This window comes from Hippocampus comes, unplaced genomic scaffold (assembly GCF_001891065.2).
Source record: "Hippocampus comes isolate QL1 unplaced genomic scaffold, H_comes_QL1_v1.1 scaffold29, whole genome shotgun sequence".
Taxonomy (NCBI): domain Eukaryota; kingdom Metazoa; phylum Chordata; class Actinopteri; order Syngnathiformes; family Syngnathidae; genus Hippocampus; species Hippocampus comes.
The window spans coordinates 1,630,215-1,649,326 of NW_017805820.1; the positions used below are offsets into that span (position 1 = coordinate 1,630,215).

The 19,112-nt window shown below is 41.9% G+C and overlaps 1 protein-coding gene across 3 annotated transcripts in view; it reads right to left on the reverse strand.

Moving 5' to 3' along the window:
• Positions 1 to 10,259: 10,259 nt before the first annotated feature.
• The window catches only part of dync2h1 (dynein cytoplasmic 2 heavy chain 1), a 59,713-nt gene continuing 50,860 nt past the window's right edge, over positions 10,260 to 19,112 (reverse strand). For all 3 annotated transcript variants that reach the window (XM_019886006.1, XM_019886007.1, XM_019886008.1), the window contains 8 exons: positions 17,789 to 17,905; positions 16,804 to 16,911; positions 16,448 to 16,549; positions 15,361 to 15,450; positions 12,955 to 13,064; positions 12,787 to 12,868; positions 10,960 to 11,076; positions 10,260 to 10,509 (listed from right to left, as the gene is read on the reverse strand). In XM_019886006.1, coding sequence (XP_019741565.1) covers positions 10,348 to 10,509; positions 10,960 to 11,076; positions 12,787 to 12,868; positions 12,955 to 13,064; positions 15,361 to 15,450; positions 16,448 to 16,549; positions 16,804 to 16,911; positions 17,789 to 17,905 — 888 coding nt within the window. In that variant the 3' untranslated portion in view covers positions 10,260 to 10,347. The remainder of the gene's footprint in view (positions 10,510 to 10,959; positions 11,077 to 12,786; positions 12,869 to 12,954; positions 13,065 to 15,360; positions 15,451 to 16,447; positions 16,550 to 16,803; positions 16,912 to 17,788; positions 17,906 to 19,112) is intronic.

The window sequence follows — 19,112 nt, forward strand, 5'->3', positions numbered from 1 at the left end:
AAATAAAACGGACTTCTTCGATTCAAACTGTTCCATTGAATAAATGATTATACTTTGAGTGTAGAGTGGAATCACTTACGCCTCTCTGAGCTCTCAATGGTTAGAAAGACTAATTTGAAGCATATAATGCCACTTTGAGCACAAAAAAAAAAGGTGAATCTGAGTGGAATGTAGCAAGCCTAAGATATGCTGCAAGTGTGTGAAACACTGTGGCTGATGAAAGCTTGACGTATGACTTCTAAAAGACATACAAGCAGGATATTTCCTTCCAAATTCCTCACGTGTAATTTCATTAATTTTTTTAACCGAAATAATGAGTCAAACTATCCATACCCTTAGATTTGAGATGAATATTCAACCCATACTCAATGAATATTCAACTTTCAATGGTTGAAAAAAATATTCGATGAACATGTGAGGCGTAAATACTTCCAAACCAAACATTTTACATCTCTGGAACTTTTATGTTTGAGAGAACAAGTGAGAGATTACATTTTATGAAAAAAAAAAATATGGTTACGTGAGCCACAAGGTCAAATTATTGGTCAAAATGTCAAGTCACTAAATTATGCGCCAATCTTTCAAATGCAGATTTTGATTCCTTGTTGAATTTGTTTCCCAACAATAACTGGTTTGTGAAGTTTGACCAGGTAGTTCCTGAGATACAAGGGTTCAAAGGAATGCCCCTTTTTGACGAACGATTGAAAATCCTGTGGACCTCTTTTGTGGCAAGCCCCGGGATGACCTGGTGGGATATATTCGAGCCACTGGAGGTTTTAATTGGATACATTTTTTATGGCCAAAATTGATTGACAGTTGAGAGTTGAGCGGGGCACAGTTTCAGCACATTCAGTCGACACGCCAACAGTGTTTCTGACTCTAGAGAATGGTCTGATATTTCAAGATTTTATAGCCTCACTTTACATCCTTGAAAATACTTATATTGGAAATAAATGCATTTGTGAACTACCAAATGTTGAAAAATAGTTTGGTACCCTTCTGTTAAGCAATCTTGGCTTGAAGACGCCTTCCCAGATTTGCCTGAAAAACATTTCACTGGAAACTCTGCCCCCAGTGTGTCTTTTCTTTTTTTTTTTTTTTTGTCATGAATGCATGTGTAGGTGTGTGTTGGGGGGATCGGGGTTTGGCGGTTCATGACAATATGAAAGGAAATCTGCTCCCTGACTCTTGAGTCAGACTATCATTAGTCATAAAAGAGACATACACTTGAAAACACTTGCAAGGGAAATGTTTCACTCCTGTTTTTGTGGTGCGGTTATCTGCCCTTGCTATGCGTCACACAACCCACTCACCTAAATACTGTACTTTTTAAAATCCCATGTGACATTAAAAAAAGAAAATATGGCACTTGGGGGTGTGCAATCCATGGCCACAATATTAGATACACGTGTATTACAAGGGGTCTATTAAAAAGTTACACTTACAAAATATTGCCACTGAGAGATGAGTATCAATTCAACAATATGTTTCTTGGTTCTATACCTATTTACCGTTGGGAGAAAAAAAAACAACAACGATAAGCTCACTGCGTGTAGCAGCTGAGTAGAGTGTGTTACAGCAGTATGTAGGTCTGGGTGATCTCCTAGTATGTGCATGATCCATCCATTCTCTGAATTGCTTCTTCTCGCAAGGGTCACAAGGCGTGCTGTAGCTTATCCCAGCTGTCAGTGGGCGAGAGGCGGGTGGCAGCCTCAACTGCTTGTTAGCCGGTCACAAGTTAAATAGACGTTTGTGTTTAACATTGTTCAGAACAACTTGCCTTACTATGTTCCTTTCTTTTTAAGAGTAACATTCATGGTGTGTATATTTTTATTTTTTTGGGGGGTGGGGCCGGGGGGCTAAATTGGATCCAGTCACACACCATCCATCCATTCATTCATTTTCGACACGGCTTATTCTGAACAGGGTCACAGGGGGTGCTGGAGCCTATCCCAGCTGACTTCAGGCGAAAGGCAGACTTCACCCCAAACTGATCGCCAGTCAGTCGCAGGGCACATATAGAATCAAACAACCATTCACACCCACAACCACACTGTCACTGAGTATATCACACAGATGTTTTTATACCTAATGCTAAACTACTCTTTTGCATTAAAAAAAAAAAAAGTCAAACAATATATGAGTAACATGAGACACTCCACGAATGCCAAAAGCATGAAATCCCCCCACCCTCTCACCTCTCATCTTCCTTTGCCAAAAGCACACAAGGGCATCCTGCTTGTCTCTCATGCCCATTCGGAAGGAGAAGTTTGTGTCAGAGACTGTCATACTTTCTATGTTTATTTCTTCATTTCTGCTCAGACCGAATGTGTAGAAAATGGGAGGATGGATAACAGTGACTTTTCCTTCAGATGATGTTTCCCAAAGGACAGCAGAAAGATGCCCTTTGATATTGTTTTAATGTATGTTGCATTTGAAAAGTTTCAAGTCACATGGAAATTGTGCCTCTTTTTTTTCCCCTTCCCCAAGACTAACATTCCGCTTCACTCTACTGCCCTGCTGATGCAACTCTGACGCTACAGCCGCAAGTCAAAGATGCTAGTTATTAAATGTATTAAATTTATGTTACAAATGTGTACACGCACACACACTCATATTTGAGCGTAGACAAGTGGATTATACATTTGCTAATGAGCCTATAATTGAACAATTTGGCCTGTATGTGGCCTCCTAAATTTAGTTTTACAGGAATTGATGTGACAGCGAAGGTTGTTCACCTCTTCCGGAAAACACACTTTTATACACACACACACACACACACACACACACACACACACACACACACACACACACACACACACACACACACACACTCACACACACGTCAGTGAATCATGGATAACACTGTGCAGTATAGGTGTGAAGAAAGCACTTTTTCCACATTTTAGCACCGACGCAAGCAATGCATCCTTCGAGTGGTGAGAGCCATCGATACGCGAGATAAGGCGTGGGTGGAGTTGCTGTGGGGTTAAAAGGAGTATCTGTCAGTCACACCTCATCAGTCACTCAGTGGACACGTATCCTTCCCCTCCAAATGCAAAGTTACCCATAAAAAGAGTGAATGCAGAGACCGTCCTCTTTCTTTGGAACTGATGTAATATTCTGTTGTGCGAGAGGTTCAGAGTGAATAGACCTGTGAGAGCGCTACTGAATGTCACAAATTCAGCGTTTATCTTTTGAAGAATGTAGCATTCATAGGATGAGAAAAGTTACTGATCAATTGTAATTTTGTCAAAACAAACTTACCGTATTTTCCGGACTATAAGTCGCAGTTTTTTTCATAGTTTGGCCGGGCGTGCGACTTATACTCTGGAGCGACTTATGTGTGAAATTATTAACCCATGATTATGCCATTTCACGTTATTTTCACATTAAACCACAAGAGGGCGCTCTCGGCGTGTGTTGATAAATCGACGATGAGTCTGACGTAAGCGACGTAGAAGAGGAGGTGGCGCATCGTCTACCTCCCGAGATGGGGGAGTTGTTTAAAAGTGACACAGAGGATGAAGATGTCATTGGATTTTGTGATTTGGAGTGAAACTGATAGTTTGGTAAACTTGTTAGCATGTTCTTTATGCTGGCGTTATCTGAATAACTCTTAATATGTTGCGTCGTTACTGACATTACCAGGCATGTCAGTCATGTAATGTTTGTATACCGTATACTTATTCAGCCTGTTGTTCTCTATTTTATTTTTATTTTAAATTGCCTTTCAAGATGACATGTATGTTTTTGGTGTTGTATTTTATCAAATAAATTTCCCCCCAAAATGCGACTTATACTCCAGTGCGACATATATATTTTTTCCTTCTTAATTATGCTTTTTTTGGCTGGTGCGATTTATAATCCGGAGCAACGTATAATCCGAAAAATACGGTACTCAGTCTTTTGAAGACCCATACGTGTCATGATGCTGCACACTGACGATGTCTGCAAAACAACAGAAATGCAGGCTTGTAAAATGATCGTATTGTTGTTTGGTATGAGCCAGTATCACAAATGACCTGAATCAAAATAGATTTTAGGATACTTCTTGACACCGTCTGTGGTTCTTCTCCCACATATGAGGTCCAGCCAAGGTCATGATGACTCAACAAAAATCAGCGCCACCACAGATCCCGTTGCGATTGACGAAACAGTTCAATCTTATTCCCGCAAATGGACAACTTGATTGAAACTAAAAAGGCCTGTTTTTTGGGTAGTCTTGAAAAAGAATACACTGAAAATCTTAAGGATTAACTGTTTGAAATGTGAAAACAAAGCCGTATATGGTTCTCTGAGGCAGGATGGTGCCCTTGCGGTTCGGGTGTCAGATTGATCATTCTGAGGCTGGGGTTCAAATTTTGGCTCCACTTCCTTTTACGAATCGTGCGAGCACCACTTTTCAAACTTTGCAAATAAACTATTACAAAGTCCAAAGGATCAGTCAGGTGTTGTGTGTGGCTCTTTTTGGTCCAACAGTATATATATAGGCCTATTTGAAGAGCTGTTCACACAATATGATTCATCTCCGATGTTGGGATTGGAAGTGATACTGACACGGTGGAACCTGTCACGTTGGATGACTATTTATTCCACGGTGATCTACGCAGCCTAACAAAAAAACTCCCCCAAAAAATCCTTGATGCTGTGTGAGCATGTGTATCATCCGCAGTACACGGTGCTTATTGCATATGTGTGCCAGTGCGACGGTGATCCATAGTTTATCTAAGGGCCGCAGGATGGGGCCGCTCTCATAAATCCGGCCAACCATAACCACGGTGATTTGCAGCTTCAGAAGAGCCATAAACATGGCCACCGAGCGGCCCGCTGCCCTCACAGGAGGCTGAATTAAGTGGTGAGGGCGTCGCGCCGCGCGTTGTACAATGCGTGCGCGTATGCTCAAGGACATGCCTTGCTTGGGATGAGAGCCAAGTTCAGCGATGGGCTGAAGGTGTGAAGGAAATTCATCGACGTTGCTCCATTGACCGTGACAGCAGAGGGGAGGGGCTAGTGCAGCTGGTCAGTTAGCCGCTGTCACCTTTCTAATCGGCAACATTCTTCAACATTAGATGCAGCGCACAAAAAAAAAAAAAATTCAGTGGTCAACGGGAATTCTCGAACTCACAATTTCTTCCCTTGGTCTCTTTCGCTTCCTCTCTATGTACAGCGTTAGGGTGCATTGTCACTTGTTAAAATTAAAATAAAAAATGCACAAGGAGAGAAATAACGCTGTTATGCACTTGGTTCAGTTTACTCACTTTAGGTTGGAAGCATCGTTTTTTTTTCCTTTTGGTTTGTTTGTTTCTTTGTCTTTGAAAGGAAGAGTGCTTCAAAATGACCTAATGCTGCAAGTACAGCAAAAAACTTCAAGCAGATTCAGGTGTCTTATTCAAAATCAGAATCAGAATCATCTTTATTGGCCAAGTATGTAGAACATAGGAAAAATTGTTCTCCGGTAGTCTAGGCTACACTAGTACTGTGATAACAAGCAACTACGATAAACAAAGACATGACATATAAGTGTAGAAAGATTTTCCGTAAGGTGAGGGTACCATTTTGCAGCAGTGCCACCCAATGACAGCTGTTCTTCAATGTCCACAGTCATCGAGCAGAGATAAAGTGCTCAATGTTGTGCAGTTGGTGCAAATAATCATTGCACGATTTTCTAAAGTGATCAGTAACAGTATTTATAGTGCGACTTTCGGTGTGTCATTATCAAGAAAGTCCTTGAGCGCTTTCAAGTGTCTGGTGCTGTGGAATGAGGCTGTGATTATTGTCTCTCCAGTTTGTGCTTTTATTACATCAATGAATATTGTACGATCAATGTATTACTGTCATCACTTATCGATGCTCTTATATTATCAGCTTCAATCCACTTTTGACCCATTCATATTCATTTTTCCATCCGCCCTTTTCTAAATCTACTCGCACACTTGCCTTCAGACAAATACACTGGTCATCAATAACCAGTGTTGTTGTATGGATGCATTTGAAAGAATGGAGAGTTCAATTGGTTTTCACATTTTGTCATTTTGGCGCCTCCTTTGTTTGCTCCAAATGCATTGCTCCCTTATAACATGAGAAGACGGATCGATGCCAACTCCAAGTTTGCAGTCATTGTAATAGGAACCTACAGTAGGTGTCATGTGTTGGCTTTGTTGGTGATGGACATAAGTTTGGAAACATTAGAGGGCATTATAGTAAAGCCACATCTTGTATTTCAGTGCAAGATGTCACTTGTGGACTCAGATTTGTAGCCCGACTCATTCAGACCTCATATAAAATCAATCCAGAAATGTGCCAGTGGCCAGCAGAGAATCTGTTCTGTTACAAGATTCCTCTTGTCGCCTTCCATGACGGGCAAATAGAGATACGTGTTTTCTGTCATTGGCTCACTGGAATGTAACAATATGACTGGAAAAAAAAATCCAGACAAAAAGTATAAAGCAGATCAATGTTCATCTTTTTCAAACGCAAAGAATTTATAGTTAGCAGTCAACAGAGGAAGATTTAATTCCGACATCCTTCTGTGTCTGTTCTCTTTAAACAAAGTGTGCTGCGTTAATGGTGCTCTGGACCATCTGTTGAGCATCTGGATTGTGTGGAAATGGTTTTGCAAAGAGCGCAGTACCAGCGGTTGTGTCGACAAAAAAAAAAAATGCTAATGCTTACTTTTCGAAGGATGCTGAGCAAAGTGTAGCAACCGTAAACCAAATGATTTCAAGCTGCTGCATGAGGCAGTAACATTTTTTTTTTTTATTCCCAAGTGGTTGCAACGGATGTGCTCTGAAAGCTATTTGGGATTCTGACTTTTCCTGTAAGAGGAGGAAAACTCATGTGGCATAAGTGCCAGTCATCAAGCTGAGGAACATCACATCCAATAGTATACACTGACATGTAAAGATGATTCAGTTCATTCTTTAAATGGAATATTTACAACGGTCAACACATTTGACGAGATTTTCTAAACAGGGATGCAAGTAAACTTTTCTAGATGATTTGGTTGTGCTGATTCTGAATCAGGCAGGCCGGTTGTCGATTGGTTGGCGCGTCGGCCTCACAGTGCAGAGGTGCAGGGTTTGATTCCGGCTCCCGCCTTCCTGTGTCGACTTTGCATGTTCTCCTTGTGCCTGCGTGGGCTTTCTCTGGGTACTTTGCTTTCCTCCCACATTCCAAAAACATGCATGGCAGGTTAATGGAACACTCTAAATTGTCCCTCGTGTGGTTGCGAGCCCGGATGGTTGTTCATGTGCCCTGCGATTGCCTGGCAACCAGTTCAGGGTGTACTGCCCGAAGATAGCTGGGATAGGCTCAAGCACGCCCTGCGACCCTTGTGAGGATAAAGTGGATCAGAAAATGGATGGATGGATGATTCTGAATCTGAGTATGGGTATACTGTACGTGCCCATGCTAATTTGGGTATCAAAATAATAGAGCATATTGTATGTTAACAAATTGTGTATTGTGTGCATTTACTCTCCTAGATTTACAGGACAAACAAAAGTTAGTGCCAATTAAACCTGCAGGGAAGCAGGTCGATGGCAAATTATGTTTTAACTGTTTGCCCTCCTGCCTCCAGTGAAGCCCATTATGTTCTGCTGCATGTGTTTTATGCTGCGCAGTCAAAGTTTGTCCTGTCGCCAGCCTCCCCTGAAATGACCTCTTTTGTAATCCCGAGCGGTAATTGGCAGAATGACGCATCGTCGCCAATGAAAGAGGCCATGAATGTCACCGCAGGATGCCACCTGGACGTGGCCATTCGGTTCTGAACTTGATGGATACCCAAAATGCACACGGAAAGAAAGCCGCGGGACAAGTTATGTGGCAAGCAGAGTAGAGTTGGGGCCAAATGTTCGCAGCGCTGTCACGTTGTCACTAACTGTGACCTGACAAAATGCGCTCGGTAGAAGAACACTCTTGAAAAAGAAAAGGGGAATTCAGGTGTTTACATTCTGGTTTGAGCAAGTCAGATGACGCCGTTTTGTCTTCTGCAGCCGTTGAGCAGAGTCACAGTCACACATCATTCACATTTTATGAAGATCATGTGAGAGTCCCTTTGGATGCATTGCTTTCTTTTTCCATTTTGCAATCATCCTATCGCTGGATCACCAAATGGTCAAAACTACTGCTGGCTGCAGCGCGCTTGGTGTCAAAGGTTAAAATATTATCACGTGTCCGACTATATTGTTCATTTCCATTACTGATCCATATAGAGTACTTGACAATAACACCCTTGACATAAGACAACGCAAGGAAGCTCCAGAAAAGGGACAAGCAGAGAAATTAAATATTATAAATATTACCCGTGTAGTTAAAACTTTAGTCCAACACTTTTGGGGGACTGCAGCTTCAAGAAAATGACACAGAGAGAAGTCACTTGTAAGTCACACACACACACACACACACACACACACACACACACACACACACAGAGGTGGTACAATTACTCCCCACATCCATTGCAAATCAGTGACTGAAAATTAACTCATGCATTGTGTTCCCGTTTGAGGAAATGAAAGAACACTATGTCCATTGGTGGAAGGAAGTACCGGTAATTACCTTTTTTAATTAAGGTTAAAAAAAAGGCAAATTTTTTGGGGGGGGGGGGTCAGGGGGCTATTTGGCTGGACAGGTAAGACAGACAAAATGCAGCAGGTGAGATTCCCTTCTGCTGATTGTTGAAACACTGTAGAAAATCTGCTTGGATAACAATCAATACTATTTGAACATGTTTATTTAATGACCAAATAGAAATAGTGGTGAGCAGCAGTTAGTGGGGCTGCCTCACATGCCGGAGATTCATGTTTGACTGGAGTTTAGGCCAATCGTCAAAATGTGATGCTCTTGACTATGTAGCCGACACCATGTTTATACACACATACATACACACACACACACACACACACACACACACACACATACACACACACACGCACCTTTGTAGCCCTGCGGCTTGAATGACTCTGCTCAACCTCAGCTCAGGGCCAGTCACACTAGGTTAGGAACTAACTAGTCAGCCACCATGCGTGTGTGTGTGTGTTGCAGATAGCACATCAGCCTTTACTTTGTGAACAGTGAAGCATTTCAGGCCTGGAATGCTTGTTTCAGCAGAAGTGAGTGCAGCAGAGTGAGCGCAGGGAAACGTGATGTGCATTGTTTTCTGCTGAGCCGTGATAGGACAGTTTGTCAGCTCGGCATACAAACACGCATAGATCCAACCAAAGGTGCTTTTTGACATAGGGATGTAGTGAGGCATGAGTGGCATAGTAACTAACACTTTTCTGGAGTATCATGATAAGCGCAAATGTGCTGTGAGCTGCAAGCGTTTTGATGGTTGCTCATGCACAAACGAATCACCTTTCCTTCTGCTGATTGTTGAAACACTGTAGAAAATCTGCTTGGATAACAATCAATACTATTTGAACATGTTTATTTAATGACCAAATAGAAATAGTGGTGAGCAGCAGTTAGTGGGGCTGCCTCACATGCCGGAGATTCATGTTTGACTGGAGTTTAGGCCAATCGTCAAAATGTGATGCTCTTGACTATGTAGCCGACACCATGTTTATACACACATACATACACACACACACACACACACACACACACACACACATACACACACACACGCACCTTTGTAGCCCTGCGGCTTGAATGACTCTGCTCAACCTCAGCTCAGGGCCAGTCACACTAGGTTAGGAACTAACTAGTCAGCCACCATGCGTGTGTGTGTGTGTTGCAGATAGCACATCAGCCTTTACTTTGTGAACAGTGAAGCATTTCAGGCCTGGAATGCTTGTTTCAGCAGAAGTGAGTGCAGCAGAGTGAGCGCAGGGAAACGTGATGTGCATTGTTTTCTGCTGAGCCGTGATAGGACAGTTTGTCAGCTCGGCATACAAACACGCATAGATCCAACCAAAGGTGCTTTTTGACATAGGGATGTAGTGAGGCATGAGTGGCATAGTAACTAACACTTTTCTGGAGTATCATGATAAGCGCAAATGTGCTGTGGTCGGCAATCGTTTTGATGGTTGCGCATGCTCAAACGAAACACCTTTGCATTCACTGACAACCGTTTGAAGTGTTTACGTGGAAACAATAATGCTGTCTTTTAAAATAAATCGGCTCTAAGAACTTTACATTGCATGACAGTATAGAAAATGGGTGGATGGATCTGCTCAACATTTTTGCAAAAAATACCGGTACATATACAACCTACTATGCACAAAAAGCCACAACTCAGTTGACAACAACCAGCTAGCTAAATGGCATTAAAGCTTTATTTTTTAATACAATAAATATAACTGGAAAATACTTGCTACAAAATCTGCTCATGATGTCCTATCATCGTTGTTTAAGGAAGAGGGCGGCACCAGTCTGTATCCACTGGTTAGGGTTGCTTCTGCAGGGCACACTGATATGCGTGACCACCTTCACCCTCTCGGAGCCGCAATACAGAGGCAACCAGATGCTCTCCTCAGAAGCAGCGTGGTCAGCGGAAGAATTCTACGAGTGAGCATAAAACAGATCACGACTGACAATCGTTCCCACCTCGAAACAAAAGCAGTGAGAGAGCAGAGAACTCCTCCGAGGTTTAAACAAACATTTGTCGCCTGCCAAATCCCTGAGTGGAAGACCTACAATCCTGATCAAAGTAGGCAGAGGGAGTTTATGTTCCATCCCGATCCAAATTTTCGGCGGGATCCGAGCAAAAATGCAATAGGACAGTACAGTATTTCGATACAAGATTTTATAAGCTGTTTTGACTATATTTGACAGAGATTATTTCATTAATTGGAAATGTGCGTTAAATTACAGTTACATTTTTTAAAAAAAAACATCAACTAGATGTCAGTCTACTCCACAAAAATATTTTTTGTTCCTCAAACACGTCGTAGTATTTCTAATATCTCATCTAATCAATGTAACCACTGTCAAGTACTTTGGAACCCATACCTGAGGAACCCAGGCCATGTAGCAGAGTGGCACTGCTGACACACTGGGAGAATCATGCTGGTTTTCACAAAGATGGACACCATCGAAACTACAACCCTCCAGCTGGAGACCTCCCACCTCAAAACAAAAACAAACAAAAATGAGCAGACAGAAGTGAGGTGTGACAGAAAGCAAACAACGACATCTTAGAACGTGACCTGTGTCTGTTTATTATTTTGGACATACAGCTGTAATTACTATAAGAGGTCCGAGTCTTCAAATAAAAAAATGTATTACAGTTTTTGTAAGGTTAAAAAAAAAGTGACGGTCGCACCATGTCATGTATTAGAGGCTGAGCGTGTGACGCTCTTAACAGCGTAACAGTAACTAGACAAATGCTGGTGAATTTGAGACGCCGCTTGTTATCAGTCCTGTTTGTTGATTTCAGATTGATGAATAGTTTTTTTCCCAGGATCAGTCCAATAGTTATCTGTCTGATTGTTATGGCGCATCCTTGGTTGCTACGGGACATAAATGACATGCATCTGCTCTTAAGAGTGTCACTTAAACCGACATCACTGTTTTGTTGGCTCTGGTAAAATTCGGTAAATTATTATGAATGTTGAATTATTTTGAGATTTGAGACTATCTCCAGTCCTTAAATCCGATTATCATGTGTTTTTTTTTTTTTTAGGAGTTTTGAAAGATTGATTTAAAACTTTTTAATGTCTATTTTAGGTGTTGTTTTTAGCTCCATGGATTCATTGCTGTTCAAGGACTCGCGGGAACCTAATAATGTTTCATGGAAATATGTTTTATGTTTTCGCATCACACTTTCTCACTTGCATCAAAGAATGGCAAAGAAAAGACAAAGAAAGGAAAAGGAAGCAAGGCGATAATTACACACAGGCGTAGGAAAGGAAAAAAAAAAGCCAAATGGCATGATCGCAAGGACAGAAACAGTCCCTGAAGAAAGATGCAAAGAGAATGCAGAGGCAAGCCGATCTGAGAGCCAATTGGGGGAGAGAACACAAAGATACGAGCACGGGAACTTGCATGTCATGCTCGCAGTTCATGTTTGTCAGTGCATTCACTCCGGTGACTCAGACATTTTCCAGCTCAAACAACAAAAAGGAACTCTGGCATTGAGCCAGGCATACAAAGACAACTACTAAATCACCATAATCTGGGCAAGACAGACAGAGCCAGACAAAGCTGCACTGCAAACGCGCGTGTGTGTGTGTGTGTGTGTGTGTGTGTGTGGGTGCGTGCGCGCGTGTGTGTGTGTCAATAAAATGAGCACATCACTTCACAACAATTATTCCCTCACTATCTTCAGCTGTCAGATTTTGGAGTGTCTTCCTTCCCTGCGTCCAGCCGCAGATTCGCGTTACCAGCCCACATTCCTCCCTCCTCCTGCTGTACACTTAAAACTAGTCATAGAAGAAGAAGTCATAGAAGATGCCGAAAGCACCAAGATAATACTGTAGACCTTTTTCGACAATGGTCCAATCCAATGGAATGTCTAATGTGGCTCGAGGTAACAGGGTGCCATTTAGTCACTTGTAAAAGGAGTTACATTGCACCGAGCCACCGCGGCTGTGTTATCAGAACAACTTAACTTGTCAACAGACATAAATCAAGATCAGGAAAAACGGGCAAAGTGACTTGCATCCGACTATGGACCAAAGTAAATGATTGATATCAGTGAACAGCATTGACCAAGTGCACATTTGAATCCACCTTTATTATCAGCTTCAACAGATGGTCTTTCAAGGCAGACTGAAGACGTACATCACTTGTGTACATGCGTGTGTATGTGTGTGTCTGTCGCAGCTTTCACGCTACCTTGACTTGAAGTTTGGCTCCAACAATGGGACTCCTCCATGACGACGCAAACACCAAACTGTCCATTGAACAACCTAAAGATCTAAAACCCACAAAAAAAAAAAAAAAAAAAAAAAAAAAGACGTTATCGATCAGACTCTTCGTAGAACCCGGTCAAACAAATCCTACCTGGCAGTCTCCTGCCTCAAAGCATTGAGGAAGGTATCGGGGTGGAAGAGCTCGGACAGATCCAAGGTGTCCGACAGAAGAGTTTGTTTGCCAGCACGTTCCACCCAGCCCTGTAAAAATTGGAACGAAGACACAACAAACGCAAATAAGCAAGGATGGCTTCACAATGACGTCAAGGGTTCAGTTAATATACACTCTTAGCTCAAATATCGAGGAATGTTTTTTTTTCGATGGCAGACAATATTTTGGGATATAGAATAGGAAACCTCGCATATGTATACCATAGTTTGAAGTGTGGAAAAAAATAGCTCTGTAAAATTGGTCATCTGTGCAATCCGAAATGAGCATCAGCTCACTCACAGTTTGGTTTTGTTTGAATTGTGTTTGTTTATTGTTGTGCCCTTGTAGATATGCTGTAAGATCTTGTCTGTGACCTATTTAGCAAAACGAGGGGTAATATTATCAGCATTAAAGTTGCAAGCTGAGCGGGCTCTCACCCCTCTTTTAGTCCGTGCCTCGAGGATACCCGCTTGCGGCTGAGGCTCTCAAAGATAAGAAAATCTTACATCTATCGTCAGTATGCTGATGTTTATTTCTTTTGAGAAAACTCAAAGATATGCCTCGAGATGTCTGCTGTCGCAAATGCTTTCATGTTTGGAAGAGGACCTTTAGATTGCAGTTTTAACCTTTTCGACTTCTGTCTCTCTCTTTTTTTTTTTTTTAATGCCAGTAAGAGAAAAGATTTTGGAGGTCAGCGGCATGACATGAGCTGAATCAGCAAATACAGTATTTGATTTGAGTGTTTTTTATTGTGGAAGGGTCATTTTCAGCACAGAATCAAACAGGGTTGGCCTCAAAGACGGTTCACTTTTGAGTATATACAGGTGTATATATATATATATAAATTACCGAACAAGTTAAGTTTTACCATGTGTAAAAACAATATATATACATATATTTCCATCTTTTAAACTGTTTTAAAAGTGCTTCTGTGCATGCAAATACTTGTTTTGTTTTCAACTTTCTCTTTTTCATAATTTTTGCTGCTGTAAATTGCGAATTTCTCCATTGTGAGACAAATAAAGGCTTTCTTGGTCTTCAATACTGTACACGAATGCAAGCTCATACAGTAATCACATCAACACAGATGCAGATGTATGCATGCTACCAAATACTCAGCAAGGCAGTGTGTACCATACAAGCTACGGCCTGCCTGATTCACCTTTATTACAATAGTTGAGCAGGCTGCCTTGAAGAGGAGCACAAACAGATATTTGGAGACAGTTACCTCAAGACAGAGACAGATGGAGTGCAAGGAGGTTAGCAGAAAGAAACAATGATGCTGTGCACGCACGCACACAGCTGGGCGTGCAGGCAGACGAGATAGCAGACCGACAGACGTAGACAGAGGGTTCAGCCTCATGCGGACAATGAAATGCATCGGATTTTCATGGACATAAATATTTCTGAACACACGCAAGGGTGTGTGTGTGTGTGTGTGTGTGTGTGTGTGTGTGTGTCTGTGTTTGTCTACTCTGAGCTGCCAGAACATATTGAGGTAGGAGACGCAGTCAAGAGTAGACAGAGCCAAAGCCTTTACTTCCTGGCACCAACATAGTGCAGATACTTCTCTAAATTTCAAAAAATGTATATACGAAAACACCTATGGAAAATGGATGCAGTGTAATTGTTTTAGTCAAATAGAATACATAATAAAAAAACTGACATTAATTTGGAAAAATGCAATAAACGGATACAGGGGACCAAAAAGTTTTTTTTTTTTAACAGTATATTTACAGTGACCCCTGCTTTTCGCAGGGAAAATAGACCACGCTGGTCCGCAAATAGCAAAAATCTGCCAAATATTGACACTGAATGTCCATCCATTCATCGTCCAATCCGCTCGATCATCGCAAGGGTCGCGGAGGGAGCTGCAGCCAATCCCAGCTGTCTTTGGGCAGTCGGCAGGGGACACTCCGAATCGGTTACCAGCCAATCGCAGGGTATAAACACCTCAGGACAACTTAGAGTGCTCCATATACCTGCCATGCATGTTTTTGGAATGTGGAAGGAAACCCGGAGAAAACCCATGCAGGCAAATTCCACACAGGGAGGCCGGAATCGAACCCTGCGCCTCTGCATTGTGAGGTCGACGCACAAACGACTAAATCACCGGGCCACACTGAATGTTTTTAAGTTATATATCATGATTGAACGGTTTGACCCACTTCGGAATAGATTTTCCTCCATGCGGTCCCTGAGCCAAAAATGAGTTTGACACCCCTGCTGTATTGGATTCATATTTTGTAGGTGATAAGGGTGATGATTATTCTTTATATGCATGATAGATGGATGGATGGTAAGCTCTACTGATGAGACAAATCTTAATGCACTCCCCTATATTACCTGTAAGGCAAGCGCACGCACTACTATAGCACCCAGATATTGCATTGGCTCTTCAGGTCCCTCCCACATATTTTGCCATTGCAGAGGACACTAAGAAAGAGAGCAAAAAACAAACAAGCAATTTATTCAAACATTTCTCAACCAATCGGCAATCTTTGGATGCCCTTCTCAAATATGAGTCAGTCAGAAAGGTACTGTATAAGCTTCAACTGATGCGCGATCAAGTGAATGCACATCTCTCTCTCTCTCACTTTTGCTGTCAATGCAGAGAACCAAAGGGCGCAGCATAAAATCAAATTCATTGAGCTGCATTAAAGTCAGCCTTCAGGGGAAAGAAGACCAAAAAGTTGCTTAAATTAGTCCCTCGGCTGTGTTTTACATAAAAAGTGAAAGAGTTTTAAAACGTCATTGCATTGTGACATGTGCACTTTCCAGCACGTGTACTGTGATGGGAAGAGGAGCAAAATGGAAAATGGAGGATTAGAGGGACGGGTGTGCGTAAAAAGCCGACCTTTACTGGGCTTTAGGGAAGGTGTTTGTATTTTATCTCAGTCACAGTTGTCTTCCTTTACGCATTCCCTCACTTGAACTCAACAAAAACGAAATGAAATCTTCTGTAGCAATATGGTGTGTGGATTATTGGGTTGGGAAGTGCCTTCATTTGACAAGTGGGAGAGAAACAGCAACTCAATCACAAAAACCACATCAAATAATGAATAAAGAAGTCATAACATCAAGGCAATCACGGTACCAACAGTGCTTAAAAGACCAAACTGTTAAGTCTGTTCTTCCTGCAGCCATGCTTGTTAAATACTCAGAGGCAAGCTCTGGTAAACAAGGGCCTGTCGATGTCTTATTCGTATACCAGACAGGAAAAAAAAAGTATTTGCATATCTGGCCATTGAATTGTAGGGAAAATGATTGTGCACTGAACATATGACATTGATAGGTATCTTTATTTATTCTTTATATATTTTGTATTGTTGTCTTTTTCACTTTTATGGACCCCAGGAAGATTGGCTTTTCTGTCTCGCAAGAGCAAACGGGGATCCAATAAACAATAAACCCATAAATGAGTTCCACTTACCTCCTGATTGAGCAAAGCGGTTGCCAGTTTTTGGACCTTGGGAGTTAGAAGCTCAGTCCCTCTAATCACCTTGCTCAAGGCAGCGAGGGACTGGTGGATACTCTGCGACAACAATTATAGTTTAGGGCACATATCTTTTTTCTTTTTTTTTAATATAATGTAATTAAACTGATGTCAGTCTGTTCAAGACTGACCTGTGTGTTGTCAATGTAACAGCCATTCATACTGTATGTACTGTATGACGGCAATATCTTGTTTGCGTTTGGTACAAATATCGTATCGTATATTATGCATGAAATGCAAGATATATGTTATTTGACTGCAGCATCTCTCGTAATGTTGGTTCTCTTACACACCTGGACTAAGCGAACGGCATTAAACTGTTCCAGAACAATGAATGACAGTACTGGGGACCCGTGTTGATCTGTCGGCGGTGTGACCTTTTGCTGGATCAGCGCAGAACCCTGCAATGTAGACGATAGCCAGAGAGAAATATGTGGCATTGAAATACAAGGGCAAAAGTAGCAGCTGTTTTGTTATTTGTTCAAAAACAAGATTGAATATAAAGAAAACAGGCAAGGCCTGGGAAGGCATTATGAATGGAGCATTGGGTGGCAATTGATCCCATGTCATTTGCATCGACGGTCAGCTATTGTGATCTGATGCATCATTTTCATTAATTTGAGGGACAGAAGAGTAGACACATGCTCTGTATCCTAACTGGGATGAAAAAAATAGCAGGATGGTACACAGTGTAGGTTGTTTGAGTGTATTTTTATGATAAATCACTCGCCATTGACCTCAGCCTGTCTCGAACGAATCAGACACTCATCCACTCATCCATTTTCTACGAGTTATCCCGTCCAGGGTCACACACAACTTAGCTGGAGTCTACCCCAGCATACTTGGGTACACCCTCGACAGGTTGCCACTCAATGAAAGGGCACATGCAAAAACATCCATTCACACTCACATTCAAACAAGGTCAAGTTCGAGTATTGACTCAACCTGACATGCATGTTTTTAGAATGAAGAAAACCCATACAAGTACAGGCAGAACATGCATACTCCACATAAAGCAGCTCGGGTCGAGAGTCCAATTCAACTGTGAGACAGAAGTGCTAACCGAATGCTCCATCATGCTGTCTGTCTTCACAGGAGCAGTTTATTTGAGATTTTTGTCAATTATTTGTATCGTCATTGTCATTCAAGAGCATGGGGAAGCGTGTCCAATCTCTTGGATTTGTAAAAAACATTGAAGGCTATCCAAGACTGCGATTGCATTCCGCAGCACGCTGTACTTTTCAAGAAAATGAACAAGTAAATAGTGCAGCAATTAACCTTGTTGAGTTTCTTCCACAAGTTGAGGATAGGTGAAAGTCCATGAGACCACAGCTCCCTGTCGAATTTTGACCCTGTTGCAACTGAGCAGCTCATGACACGAAGTTGGGAAATCACCTGTGAACCAACAAAACCATACATTCAAGGTTGTTGTGACATATTTATGCTTGTTGTTTGCAAAGTTCCTTATATAAGTGAGGCTCCCTCGACCTAAAATGCTCAGAATTGTCTATATTGATAGCTAAACCATAAATACACCAACAATTGGAATCCCAAAACACTCCAAGGTGATTTCAAATCCGTTTTACAGACATTATACTCTAAAAAATAAATAGCTTACAGATGAATTGAATTTGGGGGGGAAAAAAGTGTGATGTTAGTTTCTCATGAACCTTTTTGGTTTTTGTTGTTTTGGTTTGGTGAAGACAAATGACTGGAAAAAAATATATGCAGCACAATTTCAGTTTTAGAGGAGGGGGGAAAAAATGGCCAAATTTCAAACGCAAGTCTTGAGAGATCCTTCCGCAGCCCATCAAATGTGCTGAGCTTTAGGCCTAGACCACGGTATTGTGGTCCACAAAGAATCAAGACGTGTGTTAATGTGAAGGTGGTACGTGAGGAGTGTTGGTGATGAATGGCTTCCATTAGTCCCAGGCAAACTCAACCAGCTGCTTTATCTTCTTTGCTCGGGTGATTAAGTGTGTCTCTGTGTGTGTTTCATACTGAATGCATATGCACGCACGCGTGTTTGCACTGCATCCTTTATTTGTCCCCAAATTGTTGAATCTCCTTCCTGCCATGAGTTAAAAACATCTCCTCACATGATAACCCAATCACTGAAATTCCTCTCAAAACTTTGGTGCCGTTGTTGGGAAACTAACCGTTACCATCATCATCAGTCCCTGATATTCTTGCCGGTGCTATGATACTGTGTTGCTGGTGGCCAGGGCAGCAGAGTGCAGTGTAAGATTTTGGCCATTTGCCTCCTCTATATCCACCTTTTCTCGTCATCTATCACGGGATCTATAAAGAGCTCTGGGGAGACAGGCTGGCTAAAAGGTATACTCCGTTTCGACCTGCAGTTTGCCTTCTGGCCTGTCACATCCTGATGGGATCCCACACCTTTCTCACGCTCTGTCAAGGCCTTCTCCGGATGAAACATGGACAACGGCCAGCTTTGGAGCAAGTTTGTGGCGCGGCAAGGACAAACATGGCCCCGCTGCCTTGGCCTGGCTCCACATATACTGCCGTTCAATAAATACTTTCATGTTGGTTTTGTGTTAACAGCGAATTCACTAAGCCATCGAGTGTACCAACATATGCA